This window comes from Atractosteus spatula, chromosome 4, assembly GCF_055471065.1.
Source record: "Atractosteus spatula isolate fAtrSpa1 chromosome 4, fAtrSpa1.hap1, whole genome shotgun sequence".
Taxonomy (NCBI): domain Eukaryota; kingdom Metazoa; phylum Chordata; class Actinopteri; order Semionotiformes; family Lepisosteidae; genus Atractosteus; species Atractosteus spatula.
In genome coordinates, this window is record NC_142709.1 from 18,351,812 (window position 1) to 18,371,753 (window position 19,942).

A 19,942-nucleotide genomic window follows, 5' to 3' on the forward strand; every position below is an offset into this window, starting at 1 on the left:
AAAACCGTGTTTATCTCTGACTACAGCCCCACAAATCACATATAAATGTCAGTAGCAGTAGTAACATTTGCTGCAGTTTCAGACTCAGAATGTGAATAAAATACTCAGAATTTGATATAAAAGGAGATTCAGATACAGAACAAACTATTTAATAAAGAAGTACTGAATACTTTAGGGACGTCTGAACTCCTTTGTCCATCTTGACAATGAAAATATATTTGTATTTACAGAAGGAGTTTGCTCAACAACCACTCTCATTTGTACAGAAGAATAAATTATGCACTTATATAAAATGGAATAGAATGAATACACATTCTGTAAACTCCAGACTGAGGCATTAACTGGAAACATGGAAATCAGCTAGCTCTCTCAAAAACCAGTTTCATTGATTAAAGGCTGCAAACCTTGATCACTGCTGGAAGAGATGGGTTTCACCTAAAATGGTTCAGGGATTCAAAGGCTGAAGTAGTTTAAACCAAGACAAACCAACAATATGATGCCTTTTTAGTCAATATTTAAAATTAACGAGTGGCAGATACACTATTCACACATTTATGTAGCCATAAAAATATTGCAACTGTTCAATTATTGTCAGGTCTGAATGTTTTTTTAACCATTGTTCCCTGTACACACCCGAAGAAGGCTCCACAGCCCAATTGTTGTTATATATTTTTTTTTACATTTAACCCGAAATTTACCTCTGCTTTTTCCTTTGTAACTCCCTACTCCGACCGCTTAGTTCACTTCATTCTAGTTAGGAATGATCTCTGTTTCTGTGTGGAGGGAGCGTACCTGAGTCATCTCCCCGCATTTTCTTACTGGAGTTTTCCTCTGAGTCGTCATCAGACATCTCCATTTCTTCCTCCCTCCGTATCCCCATGAGCTCATCATTGTGAGCGTTCCGGAGCTCCTGGGTCACCAAAATGGCAAAAAAAAGGCAGAACCGCTGAATGCTTAGCCACAGTGCCAGTGCAATGTGAATCTGAAATGGCTTCAAATAAACGCAGGCCTTGATTGATTACAAATTGCCAAGCAGAACAAAAAATCAAAAGGATTGGCAAAAATACAGTACGTCAGGGTTTGATGCTTTGGCGTGTGTGCTGGATTCAGTCCTGGATTGAGAAATCGACAAAACCTTGGGGAAGGAGAAGACTCTCACTGCTCTGAACATGCTGACTGTGTTTTTTTAATAATGCAAAACAATCATATTTTTAGGCTTTTATACATTTATTTATTTTCATAGTGAACATAGTATTAAACAACTGCCAAAATGGTAGATTAAGTGAAATCTCATAGCCTTGGTTAAATATTTTTGCTTTTAAAAAAATGCATGGTATTCATCAGAAATCCACATGGTATTATAGGAGCTCTTGTACATAATGTAAGCTTCATTACTCTTCTTTTTATGTCTGGTCTTGCTCATATTTTAATTCCAAATCAGAGAATGCTGTGCACATATCTCATGTTAACCACCATTTCTAGGATTAGTTTTAATTTTCCAAAAGACAAAGTGTACAAATATGTTTTTAACCAATGTTTTGCAATTAATTACAGTGCATGAATACATAAAACCATTAAGAATAGGATCTCAGGTCATTCAGGAAGAAATCACTCAATCAGTCCAATACAGCCTGGGAAATGGCTTGCAGCAAACATTTCTTGTTTTGCAGTATTGTATAACACAGGGTATCACAGCAATGTTCAGCAGCATTTTTACCTTGCAATAAAAAGCCATTGATCTACAACAGTGCCTTACCTCCATTTGTATTTGGATATTGAAATGGTGTGCTTCCCTTTATAGACTTGACTTTCACAAACAAAGGTGTGTGACAGATGTAACTCTTGAGTTCTGTCAGTTTCCAGAATGTTGCAAACTGTTTTGTTCTTTTGTAAGCCTGAGTTAAAAGAGCTAGATTTTGCCTTGTGCGCTGAGGAAAGTACAAAAAGGAGAAATAATGATCCTTGAAGTGAGACTGCCCTGACTCATTTGCACCGAGAAGGCTTCCACTGGATGCCTATTCATCATTATAGTGTTAAAGGGCAGTTGTTCCTCTTTCAGGCAGCCCTTAATGGCTAACGGAATTACACTGCATCCCTTGGTAGCCCTGTCTCAGCCATCACAGCTTACACATAACCGATTCAAAACACCTGCAAACAGCTGTCATTCCGATCTTTATAGAAAGGTTTTTGTTCAACAGCCGTAACTTGAGGATGTCGATGTCCAACTCTTGTGGGCTAGGCCAATGTACTACAAATTTATAACACCATGTGGAAATGTTAAAATTAACTTTCATATGATGTTGTTTTGGTCGAAAATTATATATGTGTGTGTAGGCATATTTGCATATAGGCAAATATTCAGTTATGAAGTACAGTATGTGCATTTTAAGTATTTTGTAATTTTACTAAATCTACAGATATTTTCCTGCATGCATCTTGTATTTTGGAGCTAAAGAATCTGTGTCCTTCACCACTGCCTGCACGGCAGTTTTCAATTTCTAAGGATGAATTACAATATTAGGCATGTTTTCCAATTATTCCTTCAAATACAGATTGTTAATGGATGAATTATTAATTTAAACTCATCAATGATAGCTATCATCTTAACCCTGGAATCTGCTGTCGCCATGGTAGCAACCCTGGTGTTTGTCACAATAACAGATCTATATAGGGAACCTCTTGTTTTGAGAGGAGCTTGGCAGGAAAGGGTTTGAATACGTTTCATAAAAATGAGAAAATTAGTACCACTTAAATCCTCGTCTGTGAGAGCAGGTCTGGCAACAGAGCTATCGGCTACATTAATCATTTTCAGAGGTACTTTGTGGTATTATCATCAGCAGAGTCTGCTTCTGACTGGCATCATCATTACAAGAAGTGAATAAAAGTACCAACCTCGCACTGCTTTCGCCAAATTTCTATGTTCTTGCGCTGAGCTTTTGAGAAATGGTCCCATGCCTTTTGCCTGGTAGCAGCGGTGAAAACGGCCACAATCTGCTCAACTTTGGTGAATAAGGAAGTCAAACAAGACAAGCCATTTATGTTGTGCTTAGTACTACCAGCAAGTAAAACAGAGACAGCAAAAGCTCAATGAAAGTTCTCCTTATAGAGAGCACACCATCATTAAGCCTCCTTTGAGCGTGTCTCTGTTGTACAGTACTTACATTTATTTACCGCAGATATAGTTCCTTCAGGACTGAAAAATGCAACAGTGTACAATGAGTGGCAGCTGATTTAATAAACGTATTTCACATGCAGGCACTCTTTCAGTGGAGAAAGGGGATAGACAAAAGTTTGTTTAATGCGATTCAACAGAAAGTAACATTTTGTATAGTAAGCTAGCCTTTATGAATACCCACCAATTGTGTGTTAAAATGTTTCCTTGGAGACAAATCTCTGTCTGGACTGGCTGCTGGACTTAAACATATCGAATTGTGTTGAAAATCTTATCTAATAAATGGTCAGATATGCTATGTGGTTGGCAGCTAGATAAAGAAGCGCCAAACAAGAGAGTGACAGAATCTATGAATTGCTATACTATGTAACTGTAGATATTATGGTAGGCAATGAACTCCTTCCTTGGATAGAAAAGAGGCAATTTGATTTAAATTTAAAACATACAGTGTTTTGCAAAAGCATTCACCTTCTTCCATTGTCCCATTTAGTTGAATCACAAATAAAGCATACACACTTTTTCAAAAACAAAAATTTCTCAAAACAAACACTTTTAAGGGGGAATAAAGTCAAATGTTGATAAAAAAAACTATAAAGAAAAAAAACTAAATCTAAAATACTGTATGCTTCTTATTCACCCCCTTTGCTACAGCAACCCTAAAGTAGTACAGGAGCACAAAATTACTTTGACAAGTCACAGTTAACTTATTGTAGCGATTAACATTATTTCAGCAAACATGTACCTTACGCAGAGTCCTTTAGTCTGGTAGAGAACTTCCAAGAACTGATTCAATTACAAAGAGCAAGAGCAAGGAGCTTTCAAAACAACTCAGGGATAAACTTGTAGAAAGGCAGCTGAGGAGAAGGGTATATTAAGTCTGTTATTGAGAAGTGGGTGAGACAAAATGGGATATCATTGGAAGGGGATGAAAACTTTGGCAAGACGCTGTGTGCATACAAGTTTCAGATTCTTGTCAAAAGGTAGCCCTGATGTTTTTATAGTCAAAAATACAACCTATCATCTCTCATGAGACAGAACATTTTCCCAGGAGTTAACTCTGCAAATGCTTTGATTTGTGCTTTGTAGAAAAGTAAGCAGATAAAAAACATGCTACGGAATGAAAATGAATAAAGTCTTTGCCTACCTGTGAGGGTCGATGTTAACTGGGCCAAAAGAGCTCTCATTGTTACTTACCCTGACGGTGTCTCTCTCTCGGTTCTGACTACTGTCTATTACTGTACTGCATGTTTTCAGTATACTAACATCCTAAGGGAAGTGATCTTGAGTATGAACCCTGTAGTCATTGTAAATGGGATAGCCCTCATTATTTAAATTTCCAGTAAAATTACTGAAATCTGAGCATGGTTTAAGAACAAAATCTGGGTGGCGTGCATATTAACTGAACAGATGTGAGGCTAAATGGGTGAGTAGATATAGCTTTTTTTTTCTTCTTAAAAGTTGGATTCCAATTTTCCTCTTCTGGTGTCAGCCAGACAGCAGGGGGAGCAGGAGGATTTGGAGAATGGCATGTGTTAAATACACAGACTTACAGCAAAATACAGTAAAGAATCACTCCATACAGTATACAGTAGATGATAATGATCCGGTGTAATGGAGAATGGCTAAATGCACTGCAACCTTGAAAGAATTAGTACGGGTGCAGTTACAGTACACATTTTAAATTGTTGGGCTGTTGTGGTCTTTATTTCCCAGATATGTGGAATGGTATGTTTTCACACAACTTTATGAAAGACATAATACACATCGCTGTCTGATAAGAGAATTGGCCCAGTAATGACGCCCTATTCCACAGGCAAAATTGCATGACAATGTACACACTTACATTGAGTCAGGATGCACAAGAGGGCATTTCTGAACTGCTCCTTGGCCAGTTCCAATTCTTCCTCGTGCAGCGCCTTTTCACTCATCAGCCTCCGAACATGGCTGTTAGCTGACTGAATCATGGAGTAGAAGTGATTGGCCGACCGGCGGTTCACCTCTCCTCGATCGATCCAAGTGAGCAGCACAGTGATGGCCTCTGTAAATTTACTGTCATCTGAAAGAGCCAAGATGAGAACCGTCACGGGCTGTGGTGTAATGAAACGAGCACTCTCATTGTCACGCCATCTAAAGACGAAAGGCAAAGAGACCTTTTTATTTGTGCCCACATACCAATACTCTTTGTTTCTCTATTGTTAGAATTTATTCCTTGACACTGCCTACTGCACATCTTCCAGCGGCAGGATTTAAAAGTGATTTTTCATATTTGCACACAGGCCGCTACTGCAAAAGATGCACTTTATTTTTTGCAGTGCAATACATAATAAACATGATTCGGCAGAGGTTACAGATACTGTATATAGCGAGAAAGGGTGGTGTCAAAAGGCTAAAACCAAGCTCAAGAAATTTAAACTAAAACCAAAAGATGTTAAATACTGGGTTTTGCATCAGTCATAAATAAAAAGACAAAAAGATAAAAATGTTAAAATTACAACATCAATAATAATTGAAACAAAATATTTTATTCCTTATCCAAACAAGAGGAAGGGGTCTTTTCGGACCATCAACTAGGATCATTTCGCTGTTTCATGCGCAATCTGTCCTTGACTTTGCTTGTTTGACCCAGCCAGAAAAAAGAGCATCAAGGAGACCAAGATGGCTGCCAGCCCAAGATTATACTTTAACTTAGTTACACCAATTAGACTGCATTGACCTGCCCAAGGATGAAGGTTAAAAAAAACAACGGGACAAAAACATACCTTTCAAGAATGATTTCCTGAAAATCTGATGACCTTCAGAGAAAAAGGTACTTAGCAGGATACATGAAGTAGCATTCTGCTCGCTGAGGCTCATGATCAAACTCTTAAATCGATAAAACGTATATCTGCTCCCCAGCCTTTACCTCAATCAATATTCAATTCTAAGTCTCCCTACCATGCTATTAGCTATACTTTTCAAGTTTTAAAACTGTTACTTTTGCTTTACAGTCAAGCAATTGGTATTTGTAGTCATGAGATTAAGATGAATGATATATCAGTTTTATGTTTGTGTACTTTCCTGCATACAATTGATTATATTGGAACAAAAACATACGTGTTTCTGACACACTAATTTCAAGTAAATATATGTATTGGGACAGATTGTAAAAGCTGTATATCCCATTGAAGCAGTAACTGAATGAAGTCAGCAACACACTTAACCCCCAAAACTCTCTGAGTAACAATTTGTGATACATTGCCACGCCTGTCTAATATTGGGGGCTTCCAACTTGACTTTTTCTTTTAGCATATAAAATACATGCTCGGTTGGATTGATGTGGTCTAAGGTTTTGCACAATTTTCTCCTGATTCACTCCTTGGTTGTGGGTCATTAACATGGCAAAGCTCTGACCTATAAGAATGGAAGCAACAAGATGTTTCTCCAACCTTAGCATCCATTCTTCAGCCTTCATCAGTTACATCATCAATAAAGACCAGTGAACCATTTCCAGAGGCAGCCATGCATGCCCAAGCAAAACACTACTTCCACCATGCTTCACAGAGCAGTTGGTGCGCTAAGATAATTCGCTGCAGGGCAAATTGCTGCCCATCAGAGTTTGGGAGCCTTTTACTGGACATGGGCAGACAAGTGTTTCAATACACTTCTGAATTCAATCTGCTGCCATCATCAGGTACATCAATAAAGACTGGAGAGCCAGGTCCAGGGGTGGTCATGCATGCCCAGGCCATGGTATTGGTACTCAGTGGGCTCTCTTCTGTTTGAAGTGACACTTTTTCCAATGACCTAATCTTCAGCAGGCGTGCTGAACTGATACTATTATTTCTTACAACCTAAATGGCTCTAATGGTGTAAAATAGTGTGATAACAAAAGCTAAAACACTGCTGCTTTGTAGAAGATACTGTGTTGAAGAAAACTAACATGGCTGTTTTGTTTTTTGCTGCTTGGTTTTTAGTGCACTACAACATAATTACCAGGATGGTATCATTTCATTCACATAATAATTAAAGCAGTATGCAATGTTTTAAGATTAAATTGACTCAAAGCATTTAATTTGATTAAACGGTCAGAGAAAACAGTTTTAAATGTGGATCGCTACAGATGTTCAAGTCTTCCAGTCCATGATCTGAATTGGACTGAATTGAAAGCTAAAACACTGCTGCTTTGTAGAAGATACTGTGTTGAAGAAAACTAACATGGCTGTTTTGTTTTTTGCTGCTTGGTTTTTAGTGCACTACAACATAATTACCAGGATGGTATCATTTCATTCACATAATAATTAAAGCAGTATGCAATGTTTTAAGATTAAATTGACTCAAAGCATTTAATTTGATTAAACGGTCAGAGAAAACAGTTTTAAATGTGGATCGCTACAGATGTTCAAGTCTTCCAGTCCATGATCTGAATTGTTGATTTTGTGTAAAAAAGTAAGAAGTGCTTATATTGTACTGTATATTGTAGGAATGCTTCCCTTTGAAGGAAAATTCTCCAAAGCATTTCCTTTTCTGTACATTTTCAGGTAGTTTGAGTCCCAACAGGTCCCTCTGTACCTTTTTAAATATTTTTCAAATGCTTTTAGGTTTTCAAATGATTGTTTTATACAATGTGTGCATGTCAGTTTATTATATACACTGTACATAAAATTATCAGTTTTTTATTTCAACCATTCAGAACCATCACTGAGCTACAAACAACGATTCAAAAGTTCAAAGAAAAAAAAACATTATTTATGTGTGGTAACTTTAAAAAGCAGTTCTTTTGTTCATTCAAGCAAAAGAAAACTCACAGTGTTAACCTTAAACATTGGTGAGATTCATTTTTTTTAGTGGCACACAAGTGACACGGTCTTGTGTCTTTTCAAATTAATTACCAGTCCTGCCAAGTCAAAAGCCCAAATTCAAAGCTCATAGACTTGTTCTACTTTCAAGTCCCAACAGGCCACAAATGGTTAAAACAGCATTCCACTAACAGAAAGTTTTATACTAGTATATATATTTATACTTCATTCAGGGCCTGTTTTCATCCTTGAATGAATAAGAGCTAAACAAACTATTAGGTTCAATTAAATACATAACATCTTTTATTGACTAATCCACCCTCAACATTTTTTTTCTATACAAATGTGAAACAGAATCTATTGTTTACATTTAAGTGGATTGATTATTTGCAGCTGGTCCCATGATTCCTCAGCTCCCTCTCTCCCAGCCAATAGTAACGTCACACTTTTTCACTGGTTTACTGGCTCCACCTGCTCTGATCAAAGTCTCCTCTCAAATAGTGACTGGATGTTATTTGCAATTTCAAGGCTTGAAACAAAGCAGAGACAATACAATTGCCTTCCTAGTCAATCTAAATTATCCATGTATTTCAGAATCCCCACACAATCTGTGCACTAATTACTTCATTTTTTTCTCCATCCAATGGGATTAGTCAAATTTTAATAATTGAAATCTGCTGTTGAGACATTATTTGCAGTGCTTTAGTAACTAATGCATTGAATTTAGACAAACCATAAAGCCACTTGTTTATTAGTTTGTTTTCGGGCATATCTTTTGGAAATACTGCTGTAAGGCTTTTCAAAAACATTTTATTTACAGTGTTTTTCCCACAACATTAGTGTTTTATGCAACATAAAGTCACATGTACATTAGGAGCACATTTGATATTTATTTCTATTGCTTTCAGTTACAAAATAAATCCAGCCTAAGTCATTCCAGCTATTTTCAGGAGTTCTTTGAAAGAGTAGCTTTTAAATGAAAGAAATGTACTCATCATGAAGTCCTGTAATGACAAAAGAGCCTATATAGATATTACCAAGATTAATACCATAGTTACTCATGTACTGGATTATGTTCACATCAGTTAATGACAAGCAAAAAAGCAAACCTTTTTACCTTTACAAAAATAACCTAAAGAGGTATATAGACATTTTTATGTACTGTAAAATGTATAGGCTATTTTTGTAAGTGCTACTCTCTGTCTTTCCTTTTCAGCATGAAATTAACGTTTTATTCTCCCATTACCACTTGTCAACTCTACTTTTTCCTTTCTAGCTCACATTCTGACACAGCTCTGTATTCAAACCCCTGAATAAAATAACATTAAGCAATATCATGCAGTGCTGATACAAGCATCATAGTTAATAGCGAACACAGAATATGAAGGACATAATGCATCTAATAATAGAAAAACTCTAAAATAAGGGTACATACAGTAAGAAGCCGTTGGGTCACTGAAAACAAAGGTCTTCTTACAGCAATACTCAGACTTTATGACTGATGAAGAAAATCATTTTTATGACACATTTGCATAGGAATGACATTTAGCAACAGCAGAAATAACTGGATGATAGCAGAAATAATAATCAAGCAAAATGCGACTGAATGTGTCATAGTGGAGAGGGAATTTAAAACATGGAATGTGCCTCAATTGTGCAATGAAGCTACAACATCCTCATTCAAAATCAGAGCAAGTATCACCATCCTTTCTAGTGAACCCAATTCCAACACCATCTGCTGCATGATTTTACAAGCTACATAATTAGTTTAAATACGGAGGGTTTACAGTCATTTACAGTTAGTACAATCATTCATTTTCTAAGAATTTCCAAATTCAGTCATGAGCATGATTGATTTTATTTACTTGCTGCTTGTAAAATGGAAATAAAAGGCATTAGCCAATAAATCATTTGAATAAATGTGATTAAAAAGCAAGATGGTACTGTAAATGCGATCCAGGGAAAGTAGAGGACTTGAGAGTCTAGGAAATTTTCAGCCACAGTAAAACCTTTTGCCCACACACAATATTTTTATCCCATTACAAACAATGAAGAAGAGAAAACATTAGTTTCATGGAAATAGGAACATCAAGCATCCTATTGACACATTTTCCTATCCTGTGACTGTCCTGCATTTTAGACTTACATCATATTGCAGTGCAAATTAGGTTTGCTTTTGACTAGTTGTTTTTTACAGAAAACCAGTGTTTGTATATCTGTTCACATTTTCATTTCTGTTCCTCCTCATTTGCAATTGCAGGTTTTGTAACACAACGGTTTTGAAAACGCACAAAGGACTGTCTGTCTAATGTCAATTTTTAATTCATCTCAATGTCTGCTGATTCTGTTATATCTCCAAGCTTCTCTGTGGTGCCCTTTGGGCTCAATTAGCACAGGGGAAAACTCTCCAGTCAGGATGTACAGTACTGCAAAAACAAAATGAAAATAATTTGGCTGTGGTAGTCAGATTGCAGATGACGAACAGGCTGCAGAGTCAAGCTCACATTTTATAAACGCACTTGGTCTCCCCTGAGATGACGAGATTTAAAAGGAATTCACCCCAGGCCTGTTTCTGCAAAGCCTGTTTGAGTGTTGATCCAATTTAGAGTCTTAAGAAATAAAAACCTAAATAATAAATAATAATATAGCTTTCAGAAATTCAGATATCAGAAGTATAAATGCTTATGTCGGAAACCATTTTAATATTAAGATTTTGCTTCCAACAATTGCAGAAATGCAGAACAATTCCCAGATCTTTTGAAACTTCCTATTTTTGTATTGAGATGCTACAAATACTAATTCTTTTATGTGACCTAAAAAGAGTAGAACAAATTGCCTTTGGCAAATAAGATTTTTAAGAGCAGAATATACTTTGATAAAAATATATTACATACTTAATTGCAAGTAATCTGGAGTAATAATATCTTTATTTATTATTTAATATCTTGATTTATGAGAAAGGATCACATTGGAGAAATACGTGGAGCTACTTTGATGACATTTTACTGGAACAGTAAATTGTAATGCCTAAATAAGTAATGACTAAATTAATAAATTGATCCATAAATACTTTAAATCACTAATTGTTGATTACTGATTTTCTGTGATTTTGAATTACTAATTAATAATGACTGTAATTATAAATTACTCATGAATAATTATTTTAAAATATTATCAATGGCTTATCCTACAAGCTCTATCTTAGGCCTTGTTTCTTATTTAGGCTGATAAGGATCTCCCTAAGCTGCACCAGAGAACCTGCCAGTAATTGGAAACCCCAAATCAGGTGAGTAAAACAAAAAAAATAATTTCTTAGTAATACATAATACAATCAGTTTGTATTCCTGATTACAAAAAGATCGGGAGGTGAAATGACTGTAGAAGGAAGATGATAATGTGCTTTATGGTAAAATGCCATTTTCATTTGCAGTTGTCAAGAATGCCAGTTAATCAAACTATCAAAGTCACCAATGAATATATTTTCTCTCAGTGTGGTTATGGAAAAAGAAAGTGAAATATTAGAAGACAGTACAGAATTGCAGTAATGCCTCTTACAGTATGTGCGGATCTGAGATTACAAGTTTTGCTGAAATCCGGGAATACAGCTGATAGCTGACTCACCCGGCACACTGAGTGATCCGAAGATCTATACAAAATGTGCCATGAAGCACTTGCCTTTTCCAAACTGTATTGACACATCATTCAGAAAAAAGACAGATAATAGCATAGCCTTTCCTAACACATCTGAGAGAGCCGTAATACGATATGAAGATTTAATGAAGGAGACAAGTCAAAGAACTTAAAAAGACAAAGAGAAAGAGCTTAAGTTTTAAACTCAAAACTGAGACTTTAGCGGCAAACCCCCCTCTGATGCTTCCATCCCTGTAGATCAGAAGGAAGACTGCTTGGATTTTTAAACACATCGGTTCTTCAAAACAAACAACATATGGAGAGCGTGGATTGTGCATTGAAGTCTCAGATTCAGCAGGAATTGTGTGTACTGTAATCTGTGATGCTACAATGACACATGGTTTAGCTGAGGAGCCTGGGGAGAACAGCTGGATTGAACCAGCGCAGCTCCACTCACAGGAACAGGTGAAGATGGTGCTTACATAGATGTGCCAAGAAAACCGCTGTTAATGTGCTAAGTGCCTACTGATTCATTATTTTCATCATTTCATCATCTGATGATGTGATGTGATGATCTGATGTGAAATAATATACTACAGCAGTATATCAAGTAGGTAGATGCATCAGCGTGCGTAGGTTGCAAAGGAACAAGTAAAGGTTCATTCCATGCTGAAAAGAGAAGGAGAGAAACACAATGTTTCAGCTGTGGAGCCTTCTTCGGGGGTGACGCAACAGAAGAAGGCTCCACAGTCGAAACATTGTGTTTCTTTTCTTCTCTTTTCAGCATGGAAACAACTTTTACTTGTTCCTTTATAGCAGTATATGTCAATCAATTGTATTTTTAAAAAAATGGCTACTGAACATAAAGGCATAAAAGTTAAAACAGCTCATCAGGCCAGAGCTCATGCTGGTTTGCAATGTATTGGAAGGACTAGACAGCACTTGACTACCCCCTAGATGGGACACCAGTCCATCACAGGGACGCCCCCCCCGCGGTACTGGTTCCCACTTACAGTGGATATAGTGGATGCAACCAGGGTGTGGTGCGTTTTTTCATTTAAATTATTTTTCCTAATAATTATCTATGCATTTTTCTTTTGAATTTTGTGGGTTGCAAGGTCACATTAAAGATGGAAAAATGTCTGACATGATTTATCTTGATTTCTGGCTTTACATCGCAAAAACCTGCAATTTCAATAAGGGTGTGTAGACTTTTTATATCCACTGTATACAGCTGGGTGGACTGGAGCAAATGGGGTAAAGAACCTCCCACAAGGTACAACAGTACTGTCTGCAGTGGGGACTTACTCATCTAGCTATGCTGGCCATTTAATGTATACGAAGATTAAGATTTAAAACCATTTAATCTCATTCATGAAATAGTGTTTTGACATGTTACCCATAACAGGAACCAAAGTTTGTAATTTCCTACATTTCATAGGAATACAGTACATCCCAGCAATTGAACCTTGTATATTGAGCCTTGGCTCTCATATAAACTCATACTGGACTCATATTGGACAGTACCAAATAGCTAAAGAGTATTCCATTACTCTTTGTTTACTTTACTGTCCACGTGGCTTAGAATACCTATTATTGTAAACAACTGTATCTGCTCTGCAATTCATACAAATTTTCATCTTCTATTTTGACAAGGAAGCTACAGTATATTCGGTTGAATCTGAAATTGCCCAGAAGCACACAAGTGGGCTCTTTTAAGAAAGGACAGCTCTTACCTTTGAGCCTGTCCGCCAGTACGCTGGCCTCGTGCTCCGAGTAGTGCATGATGGGAGGAGGGGAGGGAGGTCGCAGCCTCTCCTCCTCCATCTTTCGCCGGTGCCTCTCCTCCCTCGCCAGGAGCCGCTGCTTGCACTCCCACTCGTACAAATCGTCCCTCGCCTGCGCAAAGTCAACGTGCAGGCGCCCCGAATCCTTTTTGTCCGTGCTGGAGCCAATACGCATGCGGTACCCTATGGAAAAGGTCATTTGCGAAGACTGATTTTCAAGTCCCACTTGGAGCCAAATAAAACACACAGGGATTTTGGTGCTGGGGCCTCCTCCATCTGTTTCTGTTCTTTCTTTTCACATTTCAGCATGGAGTGAACCTCTACATGTTCCTTTCCAGCTTGCGCACTGACATGTTTCTCCACACTAAATTCTCTCCCTCCAAAACAAAATGTGTTCAAAATCTAACACCGACTCACACCTAGGGGTCACACTAGGGCTCAGCAGACATGCTTCCAAGAACTGGGGGTTCATTTAGATGATAGTTTATATAAAAATGTTAATAAAATTGTGCTTGCTTTCACTGCAAAAAAATGTATAGAATCAAAGTTAAAATGATTCAGAAAGAAAACCTGAAATCAACTAAATTCATGGAAACTGCCCAAACTCTTCTACACTTGATTCTACTTTTACTCTTGATAAAATATGAATTGAGAATATTTAGAATCAGGTCTATAGGACTTAAAACTAAATCTAGATGATGTTTCATTCACTTAAAATCAATCCAGAATGACTTCTTACTATTTTCAGACAGCAGGATGAAATTGCACTATAAATAAAAGCCTTGATAAGTCTTGCTCTCTGTGGAGATTTGTCTCCTTGGTGACAATAAAGAAGGCCTTGGACACTTTAGAAATATGACCTTATATATTGTGTTTTTCAAGCTGATGCAGTTCAGTCCTTACAATAAAATTCAAAGTCTGAAGTTAATACCCGAAAGGTAGATAGCTTTATCCACCATGAACTCCTCAGTAAAGCGAATGTGGCAGAAATTCTTCTTGCTCTTCCTGATGGCAGTAATTTCCCCACACTGGTCGAACACTTCTCGTATTATCTCCTCATTGGCATTCTCAGGGAGTCCTCCGACAAAGACAGTCTTACACCCTGGGGGCCTTTCCCTTGTTGATGGTGGTGGGAGATCTGAAAATCAGAATAATAACTTAATTAATCTGTTGCCTTTGCTGTTTTTTTATGTCTGGAGGGATGTTCTCAACTCTGGACATTCTGCTTTCTCGGCATTTTCTCCGCAGGGATTTAGATGTAATTTGAATAAAAGAGGATATATTTAATTTATGTACCAAGGCTCACTTACCACATACTGTATGGCTTCAACCGATTCACAAGGTTACTATCAGGAAAATGATATCTTTTCTTGATTGGGTGCACTGACTTTTTATTCGGTGGACATGACATGGTTAAATTCTGGAGAAAAATAAGGGAATTTTGTAGCGAATACACGGTCCTGTCTAGACCTTTACACTTGGACCTCTCCATCAGTTGGGCTCCTATACTCATGAACATCTTATTTTTCTGAACTTCTGCTCCTCTCTGACACCCGTAATGGTTGTCTACAGAAAACCTTAATTTACCACTTAAGACTTAAGAGGACTTAGCTCCTCCACTAGTGAGTCTACTGGTGGTGGTATAATCTGGCCTCCAACAAACTCATGACACAAAGGCTTTAATCTCTTAATAAACGCAGCACATTGGCTCTTTTCTGTGATTTTCTCTCTTGCTTGTCACAAGATTCGACATTCAAAAGGTTCAAAAACCTCATCACCTGGGAGCCCATTGAACTCCCTCACTAAAAAAAAAGTGATTTATTGCTTATTCAACATTCAAAAACACTTGAATCTGTCATAAATTACCAATTAACCAAAATGACAGCAAAAACATTTAATCAATACCCAAAGTCATTATACTTTAATTTGCATCCAATAGAGCAATATACTTGTCTTGATACTCGTGTATGATTTCTTAGTTTTTTATTTCATCATGCTTATATTTTCTTTGAAAAATGTTCTTCTATACATTATATCTTAAGAAACATCACAACTATAAGACCTGTATCTATTGTTTATGAAATAATGTGTGTGTTAGCATACAGCTTTTCTTCTCCAATTTCACACATGAATCAGGGTCATGATCTATAATCCACATTCAAATTATTCCTTAGTCTGTTATTCTCAGTTACAAACACATTTTTAAAAATGTTGACTAGAAATACAAGTACAAATTTCTTATATTTTCTCCGTTCCTAATTTCTTCTCTTTCCTTCAAGTCAAAATTTCACTCCTGTCTCTTTCTGCTCGTATATACATATTCTTTTATAGAAATCACAGACTTTAATGATGGTAGCTTGATGCACACAAAGCAGCAGGCAAACCATTCTGTTGTTGTGTTTTCCAGCTGCATTTTACAATTTGTCAGCAGAATCTCTTTTTGTTTTATATTATGAAATGATCATACAGGAGAAAATACAAGAACAGTGTGTATTCTGTTCTCACCTGTCATTCTTGCTGCTCAAGTTTAAATTTTAATCAGATATTCAGTTTTTTATCAGTGCCTTGTAGTAAAGAAACCTGGGATTAAATTTAAACTTTGATCTGAAGCAAATGACAAAGCTCTCAAAAAGGAACATCCTAAAAATCCTTAGCCCACAAACCTGGATACCTTCCAGCAATCATGGAATCTACCAAAGTATACATTTCCTTTTATCTGCTCATTGGCATTCTGTGCAAGCCCTCTCACAAAGAATATAGTCTATCTCACTTAACTGTCAACAGCTTTAAGGCTGCCTCCCTTTGTACTGAAAGAATGAAATTGCTTTATATCTTATTCCCGAGAAGATGTCTTCAACATGGATCCTTGTGGTTGGATCTATTTTGAGAATTACCCTTTATTTCTTTTTCATATGGCACATGCAAATACAGTTTCAACTGAAGAGCAGAACTACATTTTTTCCAGTTGCACTTGAAGTAAAATAATTCAAATTCATACAGATGGTTTTATTAATCTGCTCGTGCAAACAGAAGCGAGATCAATGATATAGGGGTGCAGCAGATATAAGAGCTTTCATTCGAGCAGCTGGTGGCTGACATCATGCCAGGCGTATATCTGCATTGTGAGAGCACGATGTACAAAATTGAAGGACAGGCAGGTAATGTTCAGCGGGAAACTCAGTGTGAGACAAGAACCAAATCAAGCGCTTCTGACAACAAGCCTTTACTAGAGCATCTTTTTAAAAATGTACTTGCAGGGTGCTCAGAGCATAAATTGTGAGCATTTGAACAGCTTCTATGTGCACTGGAAAAAGTAATTTGCCTTTTTTTTTTAAGGACAATAGCATGAGACAGTTCTTGCAGGTTAAATGAGGTATGTGAGCTCTGCTGTAAAAACTGTTACATGTGCTGGTTACTCATTTTCTTACTTGGGTTCTGTGGGAAGAGAGTGCAGCTCTTGCAGTGGATAATTTCTTTGATAAGAGGAAGTTCTGCAGGCACAGGGGGTGGAGGAACCAAGCTAATCCCGGCCATCAAAGGGTTAATAGGGGTGATTCCGGTCATTATTCCAAGACTAGGGTCAAACCCTGGGATGCAGATGGAATCTGAAATAAAACAGTGTCACTGTATTTCCGCATAGGCAACAGATACCACATTTTCAATCTTATTTAGTACATTGTGGAAATAACATTAATAATTAAATCTATTTCTAAACCTCACCTGAAACAACAATTCTAATTTTAACTTAACCAAGCATTGTCACTTGGAGCCAAACTTAATGGCATCTTTGAGCACAACCCAGCTGTATCCCTCTGGCATAATGATAAGATCAGCTCAGTTTAATTGCTATCAAATCTAACTTGCAGTGATAAAGATCACCAACATTTATCACTACTGCTTTATCAAGCATAATCCTTATTCTACATGTAATATACAGTTCACACCAGGAGAGTTTTTAGTATCAAGTTTATGTGGCTGCTAAATTGAAGGAGGTATTCAGATACAACTCAGATCAGTGATGAGGTTAAGATTTGATTGATTTTTTAATTTATTTAACCTATTTAAGTTTAGAATTACCCTTTGCTTTGTTATACTTCAGTCAGAGTTATGGTTACATTGACTTGCGTAAGATCGCCTAAGGTGGAATTTGGACTTATCTTAAGCCTAACTCAAACTACCACAAAATATGATGGTAAGCCAAAACACTACTCAGAACAGCACTACCTCAGTTAAAATGCAGATGGAAATTTTTAGGGATGTATTATCTTAACCTTGATCTATACACCACAGTAATATGTCATGGTATTAGTAATACTTGTTTGAAATGAATTATGTTTACAGTGGGAGGAACATGGAAAACATACCATAATATGGAAACTAATGGGAATGTGACTCAAAAACCCCTTTAAGACTTTTGAAAGAATGTAAATTCAAATGTAAATTCACAATTTAGCACAATAAAGTTTTAAAACTGAACTCAGGAGGAGGTCAAACCCCAGTCTCACCCTCTTCCCACCTACTCACATATAAATCTCACGTTTCAAGCTCATTCCGCCTCACATTTCATTTTGCCCCCCTCCCTCCATCCCATCTTCCTCCTCCCAGACAGGTGGTCTTTCTCTCAGCTAGTTACTCCTCAATAAAGCAAACTAATTCAGTATCTGCCTCAACCCAGCCTTAAGTAATGTTGTCTGAAGTATTGAAATGTGTTCACTGAAAAGTTCATCATCAATCCATCAACCAAAGCATCAGACAACCTATAAACCTTAAGACACCACTGATTTTATAATGTATAATTACACCCTAAAATAAAATGTTCATATAACTTTAACTAGTGTGCTCAGTCAAATAATTTTTTCTCACTGGTGTTTCTAATATTTTTGTCATTCTTAACACAGCAAGGCATTTAAAGGAGAAAATCAAAACTAACATTAAAAACACATTTTTCTTTATAACAGTTTGATTAACAAAGGCCTAGATATGACTCTAAATTAATACGGCATGTCAGTGCAACAGAATGCAGAGACTTGAAGCCACTACAACAATCATTGAAATTTAAGGTTAAGATTAAGAAGAGATAAAACACATTTCAGGGCTCTTTACAGTATATCATTTTTAAATATTTTTTTCCATCAGGAAAGACTCAAACCCACATAATTTCCTTCCCTTGGCTTCAAACTCTGCTATTTTTTGCCAGACCTTAAAAATGTGTTGTATTTATTTTTCTGATGCAGAAGTGGGACCTGTGGTAAAGGCAGAATATTTTAACAGCTGATGTTTTCTTGTGGAAAGCAGCTGTCCATAATTAGTTTTCATTTGCATTTAGGTAGGATGCATACAACCAAGCTGCATTTTCTCTAAAGGCCCATCTGCAATGTGCAATTCATAAAGAAATGTTTCCTTTTTTGCACATTGAACACTGTGCTTTACAAAGAGAAACCCAATGGCACAGGGAATCCCTTTTTCCACATTTTATTGATGGATTGTTAGTACACCACAGCGTAAATGACAAAGGTGATGAAGTGAAATGAAGAAAAATCATCTATAACTTAGCTTCCCTAATCGCAAGGCTGCAGTGAGAAACATTTAAAATAACCTTTAAAAGTAAGTCTGAATGGAAAAGACGAAGTTGCACTTTCTGTCTTTTATTGCTGGATTATACCTACTGTGTTCACCTACCTCTCTTTTTGGTTTGATGAAGACCACAGCTTGATATTGAGTGTATGTAGGTTTCCCTCTCTCTCACAAAGTGATTCAAAGATTTTTAATCTTAGTGTTGCATGGCTAGATATAGAATACAGTGAGCATGAAAGAAATCTATAACTGATAACTGAAGAAAATTCACAAAGTTATTATCTGATAATGATAGAAGAGGTATTTGTAGTGGTTGCAAAGAAATTTGATTAATATAGGTAAATTCATAATGCTAATTAATATTTGTCATCAACAGGTCCAATAAACAGGGGGTCTACTGTGAAAGTCACAATGGGAAGTAGTACAAACTGTACATCTGCAGTACATTTTTTACACCAGGTTGCAGATGCTGTCTTGAGGAAGGTTATTACATTTGCAGATTTCAAGACTCTATTGTACTTTATTGTAAAAAACATACACACATAAATACAGCGACCTGTATTTTGAAGCTCAATATTAATAAAACAATTAATCAGTTAACTAAATTAGAGATGGTTTGTTAATAAAGTATAGAACAGTACTGCATATTTTAGAAAATAATAAAGGAACTGAAATCAAAGAAAGGAAAGAACATGGATTTTAATCCTTTCATCCCTGTGTGTTTAAATTTGTTATTTTCTCATTTTCTAAAGTTTGTATTTTCGTATTTCTGTTTCTGAAAAATGTGTAGTTTGCATTTATATAGATTTTCATTATTTTCCTGAAAAAGTAGAAGAGTAAAATACTGGTTTAAATGTCTATAAATAAACCACCAGCAAAGCAAGTCAACCTATAGACTCTTGTCCTCTCTCATTGTTGGTTTTAAAATATGACACATAACACAGTTATACACATAACTGTATGTGTAACTGTATTTTTACCTAAACAAACCATTCTGGTAGTGT

General features: G+C 36.6%; 1 protein-coding gene across 1 annotated transcript in view; it reads right to left on the reverse strand.

The window, feature by feature from the left end:
* Nucleotides 1-19,942, reverse strand: part of enox1 (ecto-NOX disulfide-thiol exchanger 1) — a 51,233-nt gene that overhangs the window by 15,790 nt on the left and 15,501 nt on the right. The window contains exons 4-9 of the mRNA XM_088913299.1: nucleotides 16,793-16,969; nucleotides 14,296-14,502; nucleotides 13,314-13,547; nucleotides 5,016-5,228; nucleotides 2,893-2,999; nucleotides 793-910 (exon numbers count right to left, since the gene is read on the reverse strand). Coding sequence (XP_088769425.1) covers nucleotides 793-910; nucleotides 2,893-2,999; nucleotides 5,016-5,228; nucleotides 13,314-13,547; nucleotides 14,296-14,502; nucleotides 16,793-16,969 — 1,056 coding nt within the window. The remainder of the gene's footprint in view (nucleotides 1-792; nucleotides 911-2,892; nucleotides 3,000-5,015; nucleotides 5,229-13,313; nucleotides 13,548-14,295; nucleotides 14,503-16,792; nucleotides 16,970-19,942) is intronic.